Genomic DNA, 20,468 nt, shown 5'->3' with positions numbered 1-20,468 from the left:
TGTTGGAAAGCACAAAAACACACGCTATATTTTTCCGTTTTCTGAATTTCTTGTCACATTCCGGCCCCGTGGGCCGCATGGGAATGACGCGCTCCTCAGTTCCCTACACCGAAAACAATTTGATTTGATGGCCTTCGCCGAAATGGGGGTAGTTCAGGTGAAATTGAGTGAAGACGGGGATTGGAATAGAGAATTGGAATAGAGTTGGTAAGGAAGTCTGTGGGATGGAATAGAGATAAATAGAGCAGGAGGTAAGGCTATGCGTAGCAACCACTAGCAACATCCTGCCTGCAACTGCAAGGAGACGTTATCCTGTACAGCAACATTTAGAATTCCTCATGTATATAATGCACAATCCTCATGTATAAAAAGCACCACTCTGTGCTTTATATGCTACTTTATATGCTTTGTCTTAGCGACCATGATCATCCATCTCGTTCAGTGATCTTATCAAAGTGCTAGCTTGGGTACCAGGGCTGGAGCATCTTCATACAAACCAACCCCTGAGCGAGGACATTGTCATTGGTGCAAGGGGAAATTTACCTCAACAGGCTACCAGTATGTCGCTTTTCTCAATTGTCGACAATATACTGAACTGTTTGACCATCAATTGTTTGAAATACCTCAAATGATAAAGAGACCCAGGGCTTTGAAGCAAAACATATTTTTGCCTGTGGCAGGTAATAAATCCTGCAAACTTGTGATTTTGATGAGGTATTTTACAACATACTATTGCCTCTTGTAATTTAGACAGTTTCGTGTGCCCTGCGTTAGTGGTGCGGGACTTTGACACGTGATAATCACGAGACTTATTAGAGAGGGTTATTGTCTGGCATCCGCTCATATAATTCATCTAACATGATTTTTTATGGCATTATAGATCCGACTGCAAACACAGTCTGTTCCAGAGTTTGAAATCCACCAAAATGTCAGACGGACACTAAACGCTTTAGATTTAATGCGCAGACTCGAACATGTGATCAATTCGTGTTCTTCGGTTGCCTAGGAAACAGGAACAACTTCGCCTCGGAAAGCGCATGTAACCAGGCATGTTCCACAGGTAGGATCTGGGAGTGATTGATTGACTCTCAGTCAACAATACTCAGTGATCAACCTCTTGATTTTTTATACAGGCCTACGAAGACGCAAACGACAAAGAACGCCAGGCTTTTTGGAGCATTTTCTGAGGAGGCCGTTTTAACTGTGAGTCCGGAAAACTATTATGAAATTTTAGGAAAATTTATTTTATTTATTAGATTTATTTAATGAAGTTGTAAAATATTTAGATGATTTTGTATGAGGTAGTACAGATTGGTATATCTACCTGATATATTTGACCGCAAATATTTGTATATAAAACTTTTAAAAGTGTTGTTTAGTGAAGCTCCAACATTGCAGTATTTTTCAGCCAACACTTCCTGGTTTGCCAGGATCTGGACTTGGGTTCATTAGTATTACTTAGCTGTGTTCATTGTCTTTGTAAATTTATGCAAAAATTGAGAGAATGGCAAATATGCAATAATAAACTCCATACAACCCGTGATACAACTGACATAATTAAAAAAGAGATATTATTAACCAGCAGCAGGAGACGAGACGACCGGAGATGAGCTCGTGTCACCCTAACCACAGATTACCTATATATTTATATAGCTAATCTGTGCCCTAACGGTTTTCGCAGCGGGCGAGTCGGCGAGATGCACAGATGCATATATTAAAGCCCAACATAGTGCTTTCAGTAAAGCCATAAGAGACAATCAAACCATTTGGGAATAATAAGAATATATTTGGTAGTAACGTTTCGTCTTAACTTAAGACATCTTCAGACTAAATGAAAACTTACATGATAATTTGAATATGTAGACTAGTAATATATTTACAAGGTATCAATTTACAAAAGGTGATAACAAGGACAACGCAAGAACAAGCGGTACATGAGAGGACAAGGGACAGAGACGTCACTTCACGACACGATGACAATTAGCGAACCTAATTATATTAACCAAGCATGAGTCCTGGAGGGTGTTGGTGCAGAATAACAGCAGGTTGGTGATAAAGTGACCAAATCTAATCTTCTGGCAAAGAATAAAGACAAGCACTCCTTTACAGACATGGATAATTGCTTAAAACTGGTACCTCGTAAGTGTTACAATACGTACAGTTCAGTAGTTCTTGCTTTGTTTGTAGCAAGTGGCGTGGTTCTGGTTGGAATCGCGAGTGTTTTCGAGGCGAAATCAAGTGTAGAATGTGACCTCACAAACACTTTATTCAAGGGGAAGTACATTGAAACACAGTGTCATCTTCATTATGCCCAAGAATTCCTACCTTCGTTATCTCTCAATGTCCAGATTGTGATAAGTTTTGGACTTGTGGTTATATGTAGTGTCGTGTACGGTTACCTGGTGAAACATAGAGTGGACATCTTCGGAAATAACCCAAACACAACGACGAACGAGGGCGAAGAAGAAAGCCAGCCACTGTCTGAACTATCAATGGCGTATCAAGGTAGTAATCGTTATTTTGTTTTCATGGCTTACATAATCCATTTGATCGTTTGTCGTATTATACCACTTACAATATTCTCAGCATTTCTCTTAACCTCGTCCAATTTTCCAACCCATTTTGAATGTTCTTTGGCCAATATGAAAACAACAACTAGTACTTTCCATGAGAACGTCACAAGGTCAACTACGAATTCTTCATTTGTGGACTGCACTTATTCAATGGGTGGAAAGAAACAACAAGTTGTTGTCGGCTTCATCACGATTAATTTCCTTGTCGATGCATTGACACTCGTTGAGATTGTTTATCTGTTGTGGTCAGCATGGAAGAGACCCACTTTCCATACTGATCAGGAGTTTATTAGCGTGTACCTTTTACAAAAGCGTTTAAAAATAACTCTAGAGATAAACCGAGAGTTAATGGAAATGATTCGAGAAAGTCAATCCAAAGATTTATTTGACGTACATGACGACTTTGGAAGAGAAGATTGGTCACGTCGAAAACTGGAGGAAATCTATATCAATGTTATAATTCAAGATGGAAGGGAACGTGCCCACAAACCCAGAAGAGAATTTGAAAGTAGACATCAGATTTATGATGTTCAATTGGAAAAACCTACTAATTCAAGAATCCTCAAGAGTCCAGCAGAATTATTTCAACCAGCAGAATCTGGTAACCATCAACCTAGAACTGGTCTTGTAGTAGGCAGACCTGGAATTGGGAAAACTCTACTGACAAGAAAAATATTTAATGAGTGTGTACAAAATGAAGAAAGATTTGGATTCTGGCATGAAAAATATGTACTATTAATTAAATTTCGTGATTTTAACAAAGGAGAAACAAGCCTTCGAGAAATATTAACCAAAGCTTACCGTCTTGATATGTCATTAGCTCATTGTGGCATGACTGTCTTTGAATTTGTTTGCAAACACCCAAAAAATGTCATTCTTGTTTTTGATGGCTTGGATGAACTTAAAGTTGATGAAGAGTGTTTAACTGATGAAATGATTATAAACAGCCCTGACAAAGAGTGTCATATGTTGCTTATCCTTAAACAGCTGGTGGAAGGCAAACTATTGCCTGGAGCCACTGTGTTAATCACATCTCGACCTACAGCAGAATATATTTATAGACATCTAAAGTTTGATCAGGAAGTGGAGATATTAGGTTTTAATGAGGAACAAATAGAAAAGTATGTTGAAAAGTTTTGTGATGATGACATGAAAAGTTTAGAGATATGGCAGGTAATTAAGAGTTCCCCAGAACTATTAAGCTTCTGCTACATACCAGTTAACTCCTATATAGTGTGTTTGACATTATATGAGAGCATTGATTTTGGTGAAGAAGTGGAGGATGGAAACTATAGTAATATTCCCAAAACAATAACTGAACTGTACAATAGAGCTATGAAGATTTTGCTGTTCAAACACAATTCAAAATACAAGAATAAACCAGTAAAAAAGGATTACTTGACTGTGGAACTTCCAGAGCAGTTGCAAGAGGATCTGAACAAATTAAAGAAAATTGCAAGGAATGGAATGGAAACAAACCAGTTAGTTTTTGAATTTGAGAGCAGTGATAACACTGTGGCTGGCTTATCTGATTCTGGTGTGTTCAATCAGTTGAAAGACAAAAGACGAAATATCTTCTCTTTTCTTCATCTTACAATTCAAGAGTTTCTGGCTGCACTAGATGTGGTTGATAATATCAAAAATGTTGAAAGATTTTTAGAAGAGCACATTGATAAACCAAGGTGGCATTTGGTGATCCAATTTGTAGCTGGGTTACTTGGAGATAGGATGAGGGAGTTAAGGTATGCCTAATTCTTCTTCAAATTAGATAAAGCCAGTATAGCCAGTTATATATATTGTATAGTCACAACTCAATTTCATAGCCATATACATGTAGGGGAATCTTCTTAAATTATTTATTCATTGTTGTATCATTTAGTGTACATATAATCTTGTATTCATTCATATTTAATTATTTATCAGGTCAGCAGAGCATAAAGACACCAAAGTAATCAATTGTATATGCAAAAGGTAAAGATTTAAAAGGCATCAATTTAAAACCCTTAACAAAATTCTGCAACAGCTTCCTTACCTAGCATTTGCAACATTGAGGATTTTCCAAGGTTGATAACACCAGGCTCTGCCTGTTGTATATGAATGACTCTGATTAGCCAATTCTGTGAAAGGTTGCTGTACTTAATTTTTTATTCACACAATTATTAACATAATTATAACTGTTAGCAGATGATTTAATGAAATTGTGACTGATGACTTTGATTGATTCCAGAGCAATTTCCTAGTCAATAGTTTTGCATGCTGTACAAAATAGTACAATAAAATATTCATTATACTGATTATAGGACAAGCACATGTCAGTTGAGGTTGTTTCATACGTGTGAAGAGAACCTTCCAATTTTTGCAGACGAAACGGAAAAATCATTTTAACACCATTTTAAAGAAAAAAAATCTGCCACAGAATTTATATTTTCTTTTGAGAAATTCTTACTTTTGCAGTTGTGTTTCTACAGAAAACAAAATCAGTAACGGAGTAAGTCTGTCTTGTCGTCTTTACACCGTGAATTAATTTTTGATAAAATGGCCATTAGTACGACGTTTTCTCTAAATATAATCCTAAACTTCTAAACTTTTGTCTCAAAATATTTTAATCTAGATTTCAAGACTGGATGCCAAAGAAACGACGTGTTGACGAGAGTAATGACAAAGGTTTACTTGTGATAAAAAGTGTTTGGGAAATGCAAGAAGATCGCGTCATGAAAATGATTTCGTCGTTTGCATCTGAGGATGATGATGAAACATTTATTTTGGAAAGATTAAATATCTCACCAGCAGAATCTACGGCTTTGTTCAAATTTTTAAGCCACATCAAGAACTTAAAACAGCTTCGCATCCATCATTGTATTGTGACGAACATTACTATCCGTGAATTGGCTGAGTTTTTGAAGAGTGACAACTGTAAACTTACTGAACTAAATGTAAGAAGCAATGTTTTAAAAACTGAAGGTGTTAAATATTTAAGTGATGCTTTGAAGAGTGACAACTGTAAACTTACTAAACTAAATGTAAGTGTCAATGATTTAAAAACTGAAGGTGTTAAATATTTAAGTAACGCTTTGAAGAGTGACAACTGTAAACTTACTGAACTAAATGTAAGTCGCAATCATTTAAAAACTGAAGGTGCTAAATATTTAAGTGATGCTTTGAAGAGTGACAACTGTAAACTTACTGAACTAAATGTAAGTCACAATCATTTAGAAACTGAAGGTGCTAAATATTTAAGTGATGCTTTGAAGAATGACAACTGTAAACTTACTAAACTAAATGTAAGTACCAGTAATTTAAAAACTGAAGGTGCTAAATATTTAAGTGATGCTTTGAAGAGTGACAACTGTAAACTTACTGAACTAAATATAGGAGTCAATGATTTAAAAACTGAAGGTATTAAATATTTAAGTGATGCTTTGAAGAGTGACAACTGTAAACTTACTAAACTAAATGTAAGAAGCAATAATTTAAAAACTGAAGGTGCTAAATATTTAAGTGATGCTTTAAAGAGTCACAACTGTAAACTTACTGAACTAGATGTAAGTCACAATGATTTAAAAACTGAAGGTGCTAAATATTTAAGTGATGCTTTGAAGAGTGACAAATGTAAACTTACTAAACTGAATGTAAGAGTCAATGATTTTAAAACTGAAGGCGCTAAATATTTAAGTGATGCTTTGAAGAGTGACAACTGTAAACTTACTAAACTAAATGTAAGTGACAATGATTTAAAAACTGAAGCTGCTAAATATTTATTTGATGCTTTGAAGAGTGACAAATGTAAACTTACTGAACTAAATGTAAGTCACAATGATTTAAAAACTGAAACTGCTAAATATTTAAGTGATGCTTTGAAGAATGACAACTGTAAACTTACTAAACTAAATGTAAGTCACAATGATTTAAAAACTGAAGATGTTAAATATTTAAGGGATGCTAAGAGTGGCAACTGCAAACTGATTTACTAAATGTAAAGTCCTAATAACTGCAATCATGTAAAACGCGTCAAACGTTGTGAATTGTGAAATGTTTGTGAAGCTGTATATGCAGGTAAATCATATTAATTTTTTTTTTCATGACACATTCGGTATTTTACTCTCGTAGTTTTTTTATTCCTTTATACGAGCAAATGTTCTTTGAAATGTTTTTTGTGGAATATATTTTGCGTATGTTGATGAGACGTTTATGAGAAATTTCTGATGGAATTTTTTACCAAACAATTAATAAATCAGTTTGCATTGTTTAAAATATTTGTGGTGTCTGACTAAGTTTTTATTGTTTTGTAAATACTATTTCTGATTGTATGTGCTTTCGCATAAGTATTTTGTAGTTTAAATAATCTGTAACGTAGATTTCTTTAAATTAACTCGCAGGACACTGGAGTGACTGGACAGTTGTGTATTGCATGTGATTTATTAAAATAAACTTTAACAGATACCTCCTACTACTATTTATGCTTTGTCTTGCGATCCATCTCATCCAAAGACCTTCCTATATAAACACTTGATAAATTTCGTCTCAGCCTCAGGAAAGCAACTTTAAGCTGCAGAGCTGATATTCTAGTGTGAGATCACTTTGACTGTTTCACACCAAGCAAGCACATGCTATCGTCGGGTAGATTCATGATTGCCAGGTTCATGTTATATTCATTTTATACGCGCATTCCGAAAGTTTAATTGACGATGAAGAGTTTATTTTGCTTTTTGACCTATATACCGCCAAAAGTCCAGATTTGCCTTACTGGAAATACAATGATTTTGACTTGGACAAATTAAGTGACGACGAATGTTTAACAGAATTTCGTTTTTTGAAAGAGCACATTTACATTATAGTAGATGCTATGAAGCTACCAGAAGTTATCAAATGCTACAACGGCCTTTTGGTAGACCGAGTGGAGGCTTTGTGCATATTTTTGAAACGCTTTGCTTATCCTTGTCGATACCTAGATAGATGCCAAGATTGGCAGACCAGTTCCTCAACTTTGCATGATCAGTATCAGTAACTGCATGAGCTTTTGTACACTCAATGGAATCATTTGCTTTCAACATTTGACCAACCTTGGTTAACTTCAGACAATATAGAAGAATTGTCGTGTAGTTTCAGAAAAGTGGTGCCTTGGAAAATTGTTTTGCTTTTGTTGATGGGACGGTTCGTCCTGTTTGCAAACCTGGCAAAAATCAAAGGGTTCTTTATAATGGGCATAAGAGAGTACGTGCAATAAAGTTCCAATCATTGGCTGTCCCTAATGGTCTTGTAGCTAACCTTTTTGGCCCAGTTGAGGAAAAACGCCATGATAGCGCCATGCTTGCCCAGTCTGATTTATACAACAAGCTTCAACAGCTAGATCTTTTACCAAATGGAAATCCTGTTTGTATCTACGGTGACCCAGCCTATCCTCATCGACCTCAATTACAATGCCCATTCAAAGGCGCACGATTAACCCCTGAACAACTAGAACCTACTAACTACCATTGCCTCTTGTAATTAAGACAGTTTCGTGTGCCCTGCGTTAGTGGTGCGGGACTTTGATACGTGGTAATCACGAGAACTGCACGAACAGGGTTATTGTCTGGCATGCGCTCATAGAATTCATCTAACATGATTTTTTATGCCATTATAAGCCCCGTTTACACTACACTGAATTTATCAGCACGGCACGGCTAAAATGTGCACCCGCACCCAATTTTATCAGTGTTCAGGGTACCAAAACAAAGGCCGAGTACAGATGAAATGGGTACGGGCACACCATTTTAGCCGTGCCGTGCCAATAAATTGAGTGTAGTGTAAACGGGGCTATAGATCCGATTGCAAACACAGTCTGTTCCAGAGTTTGGAATCCACCGAAATGTCAGACGGACACTAAACGCTTTAGGTTTAATGCGCAGACTCGAACATGTGATCAATTCATGTTCTCCGGTTGTTCTCCGGTTGCCTAGGAAACAGGAATAACTTCGCCTCGGAAAGTGAATGTAACCAGGCATGTTCCACAGGTAAAGGCCGGCGCACACTAGAGCCACAGAATACCTAGAGCTATGTGCTTAGCAAAAAGTCATTCGTGGCCATTGGCGTAAGCCAGTTGCTCTCGTGTGCGGGCGACCTTTCCGGCGACTTTGGTCATTCGTGCCACCTACGGCAAGTCGGCAAATATCTTGCATGTTTGATAATTTCTGCCTCGGGTGCCAAAATTATAATATATAATAATAAAAAAATTATATCAAACAACAATAATTTATGACTTCTTGAGCTATATCTGCAGTCTGCACTGTAATTATTTTTTCTTTCCCTGCTTCCTTATTTGTAAATAGTATTTAGTGTAAGTAATCATCTTTGTGATTATATTGATTTTACAGTGGACATATCATCACTAGGGGCCTAGCCTCAAAAGCCTAACTAGGTTTCTAGTAGGTTTCTAGCCTTACATTATTATAAAAATCATATGTAATATTTAATTATAAAACTTTACATAGGGGAATAATTAAAAAAAAAAAAAAAGGAAATCTTTCCGTGTGCGGCAAAATGAAAGCTATCTGCTTATGGATTGTCTTTACAGCGCATGCGTAATATAAGAAAGTAAACATCCAAGATGGCGGTGCAAGCAAAGCAAAATGAATTTGTGGCGGCTGAGACCATATTGGAAGACTGGTTGATCTTTGGCCAGAATACAGGTGTTTATACGATGTGAATTCTACAGATTTTAGAAACAGAGAGAAACGGAATGCGCTATTGCAGAGCTAGTAAGCTTTCTCAAACAGGTAATATTATTTATAATACCACTTGGATAACGGTGTTTTAAGCGGAAGTCTAGTCTAGTCCGACGCAACAGCAACAAAAATAAGAACAACTCTTCGTCTTCACATTCATCCATAATTTTGTTTTTGCAATCTTTTTGCCACCTTGGATGTTTACTTTCGTATATTACGCATGCGCTTTTCACAATCCATATATAAGCAGATAGCTTTCATTTTGCCGCACACGGAAAGATTTTGGCACGCGAGGCAGAAATTATCAAACATGCTAGATATTTGCCGTAAGTGGCACGAATGACCAAAGTCGCCGGAAAAGTCGCCCGCACACGAGAGCAACTGGCTTACGCCAATGGCTACGAATGATTTTTTGCTAAGCACATAGCTCTAGTGTGCGCCGGCCTTTACTGGAAAATAAAATACACGAAATGACCAGGTTGTCACAAGTTGTCCAAAACAAACCAATAAGATTGCATCCCCTGTGAATGATATTGTTTACAATATTGTCGATTGTTGTTCAACTTTAGTACATTCAACAATCACTTTACAATCAGCAAGACAGCAACTGGTTTAAAACAATCATTGTTCAACAGGGTCCTGACGTTGTTCGCTCCTGTTTTACTGTAACAACTTTTGTTTTACTGTAACAACTTTTGCGTGCAAACATGCAAACATGAAACGCAAAATCATTTATTTACGTCTCATCGAGCGAAGGTTACAAACGTGATCACAAAGCCTTGATTACAAAATCATTATGCAATTTAGTCTGATTAATATTAAAATATTCAGCATTAAACGACAGTAATTCTCGATGACCGCTGATGGGTGACCTGCTTCCAATGCAAATCAAAACAACACCTCAGGAGGGTTTTAACTCAACAGGAACTGCATTTTGCTGTTTTTGCAAGAGAAATATTGATCATGATCTCAAATTCATCCGATGAAGAGGACAGCGACAATGATGAAGTACCGGGTGAAAAAACAACGCTCATTACAGAAAACTTGCCTGTTCCTGCAAGATTTGTTGATAGTCCGACTCCTTCCTTGAACAGCGAAGTGGAAGAGCATCCAGACGAACAAGAACGCAAAGAAAAGTTGATGCTTTACGTCTTTGTGTTACGTTGTATTGCTTACCCTTTCAATGCAAAACAACAAACAGACATGACGAGAAGACAGTGTAAAATATCCAAGCAAGAGCTAGCAATTATTAAGATACGCTTTGAACAATTTTTGAGTGGGCAAACGTCAATTGAAAGCGATAAAGCGTTTTATCTGGCAGTGAAGAGTTATTATGAGATTTTTTTGAGTTCGGACCGCGTAATAAAAATGCTTGGCTGTGGTAGCTGTACCGCTAGTGATTTTCGGGAGGTTTTTAAAAGCAGTATTGAGAAACGAGTACGTAATGTGCCTAGTGGTTTAACTATAGAAACGATTCTGAATTCTTGGATGGCAAAATTTGACACTATTTACAGAGGCGACGAGCGCTCGACCATGCGATCTCCTGCGCGAATGACGGGTACTACTTCAACTAGTGAAATGATTCTCTCCAAAGATCAACTTTATGAAATGTTCCAGACGATATTAGGTGTCAAGAAATATGAACATGCGATCTTATATAATGCTTGTCAGGTATTTACTGATCACAAGTGTACTAACAAAGTAAACAAACTGATATATTATGCAGAAATGCATCATATAATTAATTTATATAACTTCGATAAATATTTATAATTCTTTATTCCTCGAGCACACATATGTTCTGCAAATAGAGTACCTATGACTATATATTTGCTAGGTATTGAGTAAGTGTAAGGCCTCATAACCGTCTGGAAAATCTTAGCATTCCCCCACAACTTTTCTGAATTATTGAAGAGTGCAATTTTGATTATTAACACTGGTGACAGACTGTTGACACACCCAGACTGACAAATGTGTCAGAATTTCAAATTTGTCCACCATTCTGCAGCTTATTGAGACCACTCTTTGAATATGTATATTTGATTTCTAAACAACTAGCTCTGTTATGTCCAATTTAGCTGGATAATGCTGATGAACAAGCAGCATGTATTAGACGAGAATTACAAGGAAGAATGGATGTTCTTGCAAGTGGAAGTAAGGTAGTCTCTTCCTGGTTTTTTCACACTACTGTACCTGCAAAAACATCTGAGCATATTTTAAGAAACACTGTCAATTTATTTGGTTCTGTAGGACTTACCTTCATTTGTACACAAGAATATGAAAGCTATTTATGTTGATGAACAAAGGAACCAAATTAATCAACTCAAGACAAATCTTGACAGTTTGCCTGTTTCTAATGTCAAAACAAAACCACTCAAGTAAGCAGCAAAGCAACTGATTTTCTTTTTTTGTAAGTGCAGCCATATAGTAGTTTAATAACACACATAGACTATGACAATTGGCTAACTTTACTACATACCAGCAACCTTCTTACCTTCATCACTAACACAATTAAGTATAAATTTTGAGGTGACTATTGATTTTCCTGCATTCTGACTGATCAAGATTCACTTTCTCTGAAGTGATAGTCACTGGCTGGTGACTATAGCTTTTTGTTGTATTTCAACTAAGAAATTTGAAGTCATTATAAATTTTTATGAAATTATGCTGATTATAATTTGTAAACACCTTAAAATTTATGCTAAAACTTATAGGCTTGTAATCACCTCGCCTTCGGCGACTAATTGTTAAATATGTTAGATGAACACCACACCTCCTGTGTAGATATGGTGATTGGATGGCCATAAGTTTGATATACCTGTCTGCCACCTTAATTGGTGGCCATATTATTGGTTGTTCCCACCAGACACTTTAAGTAGACGCAATAAGTGTGAACCACCCACCTTGATTAGGTGGCTGCAATCCATGTTCATACATTTCACCATAACCATAAATATTGCTTTACAGATTTATAATATTAATTTTACATGTACTGATATATTTTATATATCTTTGACCCATAATGTTAATATTGAGACTATAGCTTTAAGTATGTTTTATAAACTATAGAAACAAACATGTTCATTGTAATGTAATATATTATCAAGTGTTTTTCTTCTATAGAAGCACAGCTGTGATGGTATCTGACTTGTCAGACTGTGAGAGAAGTTTGTCTCCATCTGATGTTGTTTTGTCATTTACAATTGAAGTGTTAATAATGGAAGCCAGGGGGCTCAAACTTCCTGCTCAAAAGATTGTGTATTGTACCATGGAGGTTCGCACCAGCTAGTAAAATGTCGTTCTTCTTTAACACTGGTCACAGTACAAGTTTCTAAGTAATTAACGTGTGTAAACAATGATGAAACTATCTTTCAGGTTGAGGGTGGAGAAAAATTTCAAACTGATCAAGCAGAAGCATCAAGACCAAAGTAATTGATTTAAATGTTTCTGACTATACTAAAAGAAATCTATGCTTATATTCAATAGCTCTCTTTTATTCAATCTCTCAACCGTTTTCCATTTTTTTTTTATCAAATTATTAAAATATTTGCGTTTTTTGACTTTTGATAGATGGGATACCCAAGGTGACTTCACAACAACGCATCCATTGCCTGAAGTGAAAGTCAAGTTGCTGCTAGAGAATAAAGGAGTGTTGGCTTTTGATGATAAGGAAATTGCCAAGGTCTCGTCACTATTAACGTAATATTTAATAAATATAACAAAAAGACGAACACTACTGTACTTGAAAACTAAAATATTTTCGTTTAGGATGCATCTTTAACGAAAAGCGAAGCAAAGTATTTTGTTTAAGTTTGAAGGAAGTATTTTCTTTTAATTTTGTATTAGTTGACATGTAATCCCTATCCAGGGTTTACAGAGGACTCGCGATGGTACGAGGCTGTTCCAGTCAAGGCTGGACCACTCACGGATAAGATTCAAATAAAAATGAGAATTAAAATGGATAAACCTCTCAACCTAAAAAAATGCGGGTAAGTTAGGAACATGGGAATGGATTGGGGGTAGAAATGGGTAGATAGGAGTGCAACGGAATAGAGTTGGGTTTTGAAATTATAGCGGGTGAGATGGGATAGTGAAGAATAAATAGACTATACAAAATGAGAAAAATTAAGAATTATGATCCGGTTGAAAATTATTTCTTTCCAGATACATGTATTCGCAAGGTTTGAATGTCTGGAAGAGATGGAAAAAAAGATATTTTATTCTTCTTCAGGTACGACGTCATTTTCATACGAGGACTGTCGAAAATTATGCTCTAATCCTTATCAGTCCTTAATCAGTCCTTGATCAGTCCTTCATCAGTCCTTGATCAGTCCTTGATCAGTCCTTGATCAGTCCTTGATCAGTCCTTAATCAGTCCTTAATCAGTCCTTGATCAGTCCTTGATCAGTCCTTGATCAGTCCTTGATCAGTCCTTGATCATTCCTTAATCAGTCCTTAATCAGTCCTGATCAGTCCTTGATCAGTCCTTGATCAGTCCTTGATCAGTCCTTGAGTATCACACTATACAATACCACGCTTTACAATCTTTATACACCATACCATACTATATTCCATACCATACCATATTCCATACCATATCATACCACAGTACTCTACAGGATCTGCAGTATTGTAAACTATACTATATAATTTCATGTTATACATACTGTGGTATGCTATACAAAAGACAAAACCATTTCAACAGTGTAATAATTGACAACATTTCGTTATAGGTAAGCCAATATAAGTTCGCATTGTGCAGTTATCATGAGAAGAAAGGTGAGCCTCATGAGATGATTCAACTGGATGGATACACTGTGGATTATGCTGAACGCCCAGCAGGTAAAGCAAATTACTAATCGTTGTTTTGTAGTTACGTCTCAAGTCTGTTCTCGCGGGGTTTTAGTGTGACGCAGTCTTTGAAGGTTGAAGAATGAAGTATGTTACTGCAGGAAACTAAATATGTAAAAACATGTCCTATCATTCTGGAATATTCTTCTGGTAAAAATAAACCACCTCAGTCTTCCTGCTCACAGGATAGTCCTAGAATATTTATATATCTTTGCCTACTGCCCATAAAACAGTAGGTTCAAAAAAAAAATTTGATACAGAATCTCTATCGAGGTGCACAGCTTCCTCGGTGCCCAGTCCATTGGGTATATTTGAGAACTTAATTTGTTTCATCTTTGTTTATTTTAGGTGACGAATATGAGGGTGGGAAATATTTCTTCTGTTGCATTAAAGAAGGCAACAGCGTGACACTTTCGACGGATGATGAAATGGAAAGACAAATGTGGGTGCATAAGATCTCACAAGCCACTGGACAGTCACACAGACCTGTGGCGCCAAAAACCTTGGAAATCGGAACAGCAAAAACAAACTCCTTGACAAAACTGATGGGAGGTGAGGAACTGAGTGATCTTCGTATAAAGTAATGAATGAAGGTCTGAGTGATTGTCCCAACAATCGCCTGGTGAATGTTTAGAACAATGGAGTATAATGGTATAATGAGGACAAACGAAGATATGTTAATAAACTTGACTCTTGCTAAAAATTAAACTTGTCACTAAGATTAGAAACCTATCTTTTACCAGACACAGATCGCGCCAGGAAGTTTGGTCTGGACGAAGCAATCCAAGCTGATCCATGCAAAGTAGATCATCACACATTGTTTAAATTGTTGCAATTTCTCACCTTGGAACATCGTCTGAATGACACGTACTCGTGCTTGGTAAGCATTCCCCCACCTCCCCCCCTTAAGTATTCCATCACCTCCCCCCCTTAAGTATGTCCCGACCTCCCCCCTTAAGTATTCCCCCACCTCCCCCCTTAAGTATTTCCCCACCTCCCCCCCTTAAGTATTCCCCCACCTCCCTCCCCCCCTTTATTACACTGGTGAGTGATGCCTAAACAGACAAGGATTCGTAAGATTATTGTGGTTGTTGCCGCGAGGCCCGGATTCTGTCTAACATAAATTACTCTTATGTAGTATCCCAAACTGTAATTTTTAGGGTTGGTTCTCACCAGGACAGTTGTTTGTTTTGGATGAGTATTGTTCTCGATATGGTGTTCGTGGATGTTATCGTCATTTATATTATCTTCTCAACTTACTCGACAAAGCTGAATCTGGTATCATGATTGATTCAACATTACTACATTACAGCTACGCATTCTGTGCTTCTCACGTGCACGGCAATCGGTAAGCTTTCTGATCATGATCACCCAGTGCAGCCCGCGTGCAGGTAACCCGGTCATCTTGTGGTTAAAATGTGAAAAACACGTATTTTCCTCCCCAGCCCGGATGGTATTGTGACAGTTACGACATACGAGAAAGAAGCATTTGAAGACGTGAAAGAAAGACTTTGGAGTCTACTCACAAATCAGATCATAAATTTTAGGTATGAAATCATATCCTGAGCGTGCTTTCCCTGATTCAGAAAACATGCTTCTAATTTTCTAAATGTCATATCTTTATATTTTGTGGTTCACAGATATTCTTTTCCATTTGGACGACCTGAAGGGGCACTTAAGGCAACCTTGTCTTTGTTTGAAAGGGTAGGTACTGTAAATACAAATGTCTGTTTAAGGTATCGGATTATGTGCTTGATCCACCTAAAAATTGTTTCAACTGTGTGGGGGAGAGGTCTCGTTTGAGTTGAATTGTACTTTGAAACAGATCTGGTTTGTTCAGATTTGGTGCTCCATCGTAGGTGATATTCTATGATAAGCTGTCGTGTTTTGCGTGTTTTGTCTGACCTGTGATGAATAAACATACATCTCATTCACAAGAATGTTCCAATGTTTCTTGCAGGTCATGATGAAGGATATTTCGACACCAGTTCCCCCGGATGAATTTCAGGCCGAAATGCGAAAATGTTTAAAAAAAGCTGCACTTGTAAACTATACGAAAGTGTCAAAATTTTTAAAGATTGAAGGTGGGGAAAATTTGAATATTTCTTAACTAAGATATTGACGTACGTTGTAAGCAAGAGCGTTCTCTTGGATCATGAAAGTCTTCTGTTAGGAATTTTCCCACAGGAACTAGGTTTGCTTATACTGTGAGACTTTTAATGTTTGTTTTCCTGATATCCTGATAAAGATTTTAGTTCACCCGACACAAATCCCGTTGATCGCCTTGATGCCATGTACCAACTGGCGGATCATTGTATTGACCTTCTGCAGCAAAATGAGGAACATCATGGCGAGGTGAGTTCATTCTTTGTGGAAATAATTTATTTCTAGTTTTCAAATTATGTTGTACATCATTTAGTTAATAATAACTCGTCAATATTTAAATCTGTATATTCATTCCTGAAGTGTTAAGGTGAAAATTAAAAGGTTTTAAGTCAAAGATTGCCTCCTGTTATTAATAACAAATGCATGCCCCCTAAATTTTAGACTAACTTCTCTCTAAATACAAGACCATTAGGATTTCTAAGCTCCTTTGTTTTGTAATTTTTTCTGCCAGGCATTGGAATGGTTCTCAACATTAATGGTGGAGCACACAGAACTGTTCTGGTCTTTATTCACAGTTGATTTAGATGCAGCATTGGATGTGCAGCATCCTGATACTTGGGATAGTTTCTCATTGTTTCAGTTACTTAATGATTACTTCAATAAAGAACGTAAGTAATCATTACTACAAGTATTTGTACACTATTTTCCATTGAATTTAACATGCAAGTGATTTCATGTATTGCATATTAGTCGGGTGTGGAAAAAGCAGTTGTAGAAAAAGCGTTTTAATCCATGAAACGTTTCAGTACAACGTTTTGTAGAACAGAATTTTCTCTTCTAGTATCTCTACGTAATGGTCCATGTCATATTCATCTACAAAATAAATTCGCACCGCTTGTTATCCGTTACGTCGATCTTATGGAATCATCCATTGCCCAGTCCGTCAATAATGGTTTTGAGAGGGAGTCCTGGGTTCCAGTGGGGTACGGTTGTGTTAATGCATGAATTATATATCTATTTTGAGGTGATTTTCGGAAGTCGTCAGTAGATGGTGGCTGGCTAAATTAAATGCAAGCAAATGAAGTAAATCTTCAATCTATATTTGCGAATCACATATTAAAATCAAGCGAATGATTTTTCTATTTTTACTGATATTGTACACGAATGTGGTTAGTGAATACTGAATACTGAAACTCATATTTTGTATATAATTTTTCCCTCAGAGAAGGATGCACGTCCTCGGAAGATATGTTTTACAAGTTGAGTGCTTTGAAAGGATTTATTGATGATCTTCATTGGCCAGAGAAGGAACTTGCTTCCCATTTACGTCAAAGAATTGAATTGATGTCATCTGATATGATTGAGGCTTGTGTTATGAGGTAATAACCATCTTCCCGAAACTTTAGTTTGTAAAATTAAACCTTATTCCTTATGACTTTGTCAGTTCTAAGCAGTCTTCCTGTAAAACATTCATTTATGATTTTTGTTTCAATTTTTGTCCAGAGTCCGTGAGTCGTACTCCAGTTGGATTAAACGAGGAAGATACGCAATGGATTACGTCATACCCCAACAGATTTGTGTCATGTTTAATGTGATTGCACAGGCCAGTAAACAAGTAAGTAACCAGTAAAACCAGTAAACAAGTAGTTAACCAGTAAAACCAGTAAACAAGTAGTTAACCAGTAAAACCAGTAAACAAGTAGTTAACCAGTAAAACCAGTAAACAAGTAGTTAACCAGTAAAACCAGTAAACAAGTAGGATTTCGTTATCCCTTGTATCATGTTGTAACCTACAGTTCGAGCTTTAATTCTATTTCTATGAAACCAGTTTAATTTTTTTTCTTATTTTATTGTTACTGTATCTAGGCAAAGGATATCTGTCATTCAACCGCAGAAATGAGAATGCAGAGAGATAGAGGAAATCCTGCGGAGGTAAAAAACGTTTTCTTGTTGTGAACACGCATTTCGTTAATCCATGTGTATTAAAATAAAAGCGCTGCGCATGGTCAATTAACAGGTGAAATTATTTCATTCAAGCATTCTTATCATCCCGATGTTCGTGAATTTTTGATGGAAACTGAAAGCTTTTTAATCACAGAAATCGTGGCCAAAGTAAGTAATGTAAATTAGCTAATATTTATTCTTCACTGACGCCAGGAGAATTTCATTGAAATGTTTTTTATTCAGATTGACACTGTATTAGAGGGGCTTCTAAAAAAGTTATCAAGATACGATCAAGGAACGATTAAATCTCATATTTTTTCTCTTTCGGTAAGTTAATAGTACTTCGCGTCGTGTAGGTCTGGCATTGTTGATCTTTTATAGTAAATAAAAAGTTGTTTGGTATTGTAATTTTGAGGTTGATTTCGTAAACTCATCTTACTCGTAGCTAATATTTCATTTCTTCTTTTGTTTAGTCTCAAACAGACGAAGCTAGGATCAAGTATATTCAGTTTTGTCAAGTAAATCTTGGACAAATTCAAAACTCTATTCATGACGATAGATCGCGGAAAAAGCTTTTGAGAGTAAGAGCAATTCAGCTTTTGCCAAGCCATGAATTTCAACGAATGTGCGTGGCTGTGTTTTAGATCTGAACTCATGTTATCTCATGTTATTTTCTAGAATTGGTATGGTCACTTGATGAGATTGTTGGTAACATGGTTAACCGACAGAATCTCGCTGAAACTTCATCCATATCAACTACAAACACTTTTTCCTTTAGTAAAGGTAAGAAGAAATATCCTACAAGAAATTATTAGCTTTGCTAGAGCTGGCTTGTTTCTATCACACGAAAAAAATAGATGAGAAATGAAGGATATGTTTTAGCAACAGAACTGATTATGTTGTTTTTATAATAGTCGTTCCCAGAGGACTTTGCGGTGTACGGCCTGAAATCATCACGTGTTCTACACAGTTCCAATTATAAACGCGTTTACAGTCGATTGCAGGTGGAAGAGACGCTAGAGAGTGGCGAGGGATCTATAGTGCTATCTAATGATATTCAGGGACACAGTGATAGTGACGATGACTCGGATTTTAGTGAAGAGGACTGAAGTGCATTTATTCTTGAGGTCATAACTGGGCACTACGGTGTTTTTTGATGTACCATGTTGGTGTTGTGATCAATATGATATGTATGAAACGCCCACATTCACAACAACAATATAAATATTTCATTACACCAGTTGCTGAATGGAAACGAGGCTTTCTAAGAGTATAATACACACTGCGCATATATTTAACAGTTTAATATGTTAATAATTTTTAAAGGCTCAAAGCTATATTCATAACTTTCAGTTTGCAAATCTGAATCGCTGATGCAAAGTTTTTATTTTTGGCTGAAGTGTTTATTGTTCGTGACGCTGTTATTCAATCACTAAAAGAAGGCAAATCCGCAACTCGAGCAGGTATAAAACTTATTCAGGAAACTTTGTATATTTTGTGGTTAGTTTACTAGATGCCCCTTGTACCCTCTTTGGTCAATATGTTTTCTGTACACCCTCATAATAGACCAAACTTTAACATTTCCCTTACGTGTCACGTGTGTCAAATCTCTTAATTGTTCAGGAAGACCACCTGGATTCTTATCATTTTAAGCACCGTAACTCTTTGCCACCTTTTACATTGATAACAAAAATATGTATCTTGTTGTTAATTTTTGTCTTGTGGGCCAACTGCCAAGCCCTTTTACAAATAGTACATTGTCAATGCTCTAAATTCTCTTGATCTCAAAGAAAATTGTGCATCAAGCAATTCGTTACTCATGCAAAGGGTTGGCAACATTTTCCCAACCACCTGCGGTTTTAAACGTAAATTGGAAGATTGTTTGCTACGGGATTTAGAGATGTTTTTATCTCTCACCCCGTCTCGTACCGAATGGTAGCGCGTTTCTTTCGACGTCTGCAGAATTATTGGGAAAGTGGGAGGAGAAGGTAATAAAAATAGGCGATTTATCATATAATAATCGCATTTACCAGAACTTACCAATACAACCATGCACATCACGTGTGAATTTATTTAGTGCTCTCGATTTTGTCTCGTATTTTTCAGTTAGCACGCACATTAATTAGTTACTCAAAGACTTCAAAGAAGGCATCTTGGCTGAAGCGTCCTTTCAAGACATGGGGAGGAGTCACCGTGCCCTGGTCCCCCCCTTCCCCCTGTTCCGCGCCACGCGCCCCTCGGATTCTTTTCATGCATGAATTTGATGATTTGACAATGAAAAACTCAAATA

At 36.7% G+C, this 20,468-nt stretch overlaps 2 protein-coding genes and 1 long non-coding RNA gene across 4 annotated transcripts; all 3 read left to right on the top strand.

The window, feature by feature from the left end:
* The first annotated feature begins 192 nt into the window (after positions 1–192).
* LOC114521911 lies at positions 193–1,479 on the top strand. Its single transcript, XR_003686851.1, has 3 exons — positions 193–680; positions 881–1,060; positions 1,134–1,479. It is a non-coding gene; the product is annotated as an uncharacterized LOC114521911 (long non-coding RNA).
* A 502-nt stretch (positions 1,480–1,981) lies between these two features.
* On the top strand, positions 1,982–8,115 carry LOC114521920 (NACHT, LRR and PYD domains-containing protein 12-like). The gene is made up of 5 exons (XM_028542494.1): positions 1,982–2,505; positions 2,905–4,315; positions 4,497–4,544; positions 5,185–5,549; positions 8,066–8,115. The coding sequence occupies exons 1-5, from the start codon at positions 2,112–2,114 to the stop codon at positions 8,113–8,115; spliced, it is 2,268 nt and encodes a 755-aa protein (XP_028398295.1). The 5' UTR covers positions 1,982–2,111.
* Positions 8,116–9,165: 1,050 nt separating this feature from the next.
* On the top strand, positions 9,166–19,834 carry LOC114521736 (calcium-dependent secretion activator 1-like). 2 transcript variants are annotated; one of them, XM_028542265.1, is made up of 27 exons: positions 9,166–9,328; positions 10,109–10,948; positions 11,356–11,436; positions 11,528–11,655; positions 12,401–12,551; positions 12,653–12,705; positions 12,848–12,959; positions 13,124–13,266; positions 13,442–13,508; positions 14,011–14,119; positions 14,477–14,680; positions 14,872–15,008; positions 15,289–15,476; positions 15,574–15,675; positions 15,769–15,832; positions 16,089–16,212; positions 16,377–16,483; positions 16,746–16,902; positions 17,076–17,217; positions 17,458–17,613; positions 17,738–17,849; positions 18,101–18,166; positions 18,272–18,346; positions 18,422–18,505; positions 18,652–18,759; positions 18,857–18,961; positions 19,093–19,834. In XM_028542265.1, exons 2-27 carry the CDS (start codon positions 10,241–10,243, stop codon positions 19,285–19,287), a joined length of 3,678 nt encoding a protein of 1,225 aa, XP_028398066.1. In that variant the 5' UTR covers positions 9,166–9,328; positions 10,109–10,240; the 3' UTR covers positions 19,288–19,834. The 2 variants fall into 2 exon arrangements, with proteins under 2 accessions (XP_028398066.1, XP_028398067.1); XM_028542266.1 differs by lacking the exon at positions 9,166–9,328 and having other exon boundaries at positions 10,931–10,948; positions 11,356–11,431; positions 19,093–19,833.
* Positions 19,835–20,468: the final 634 nt, after the last annotated feature.

Source organism: Dendronephthya gigantea, unplaced genomic scaffold, assembly GCF_004324835.1.
Source record: "Dendronephthya gigantea isolate DGI-Jeju-01 unplaced genomic scaffold, DenGig_1.0 000021F, whole genome shotgun sequence".
In the NCBI taxonomy this organism is placed as follows: domain Eukaryota; kingdom Metazoa; phylum Cnidaria; class Anthozoa; order Malacalcyonacea; family Nephtheidae; genus Dendronephthya; species Dendronephthya gigantea.
Note: the sequence above shows the minus strand (reverse complement) of the source record. Positions and strands in the feature narration are given on the sequence as shown.

What these genes read in the sequence shown, in the direction of transcription:
- LOC114521920 (XM_028542494.1), top strand. Translation starts at nt 2,112, where the DNA reads ATGGATAATTGCTTAAAACTGGTACCTCGTAAGTGTTACAATACGTAC. An exon ending in ATCAATTGTATATGCAAAAG is followed by an intron (nt 4,545 to 5,184) that starts GTAAAGATTTAA and finishes ATTTTAATCTAG; the next exon opens with ATTTCAAGACTGGATGCCAA. An exon ending in TGAAGGTGTTAAATATTTAA is followed by an intron (nt 5,550 to 8,065) that starts GTGATGCTTTGA and finishes CTTGTAATTAAG; the next exon opens with ACAGTTTCGTGTGCCCTGCG.
- LOC114521736 (XM_028542265.1), top strand. Translation starts at nt 10,241, where the DNA reads ATGATCTCAAATTCATCCGATGAAGAGGACAGCGACAATGATGAAGTA. An exon ending in TGATTACTTCAATAAAGAAC is followed by an intron (nt 16,903 to 17,075) that starts GTAAGTAATCAT and finishes TTTCTCTTCTAG; the next exon opens with TATCTCTACGTAATGGTCCA. An exon ending in CTCATATTTTTTCTCTTTCG is followed by an intron (nt 18,506 to 18,651) that starts GTAAGTTAATAG and finishes TCTTTTGTTTAG; the next exon opens with TCTCAAACAGACGAAGCTAG.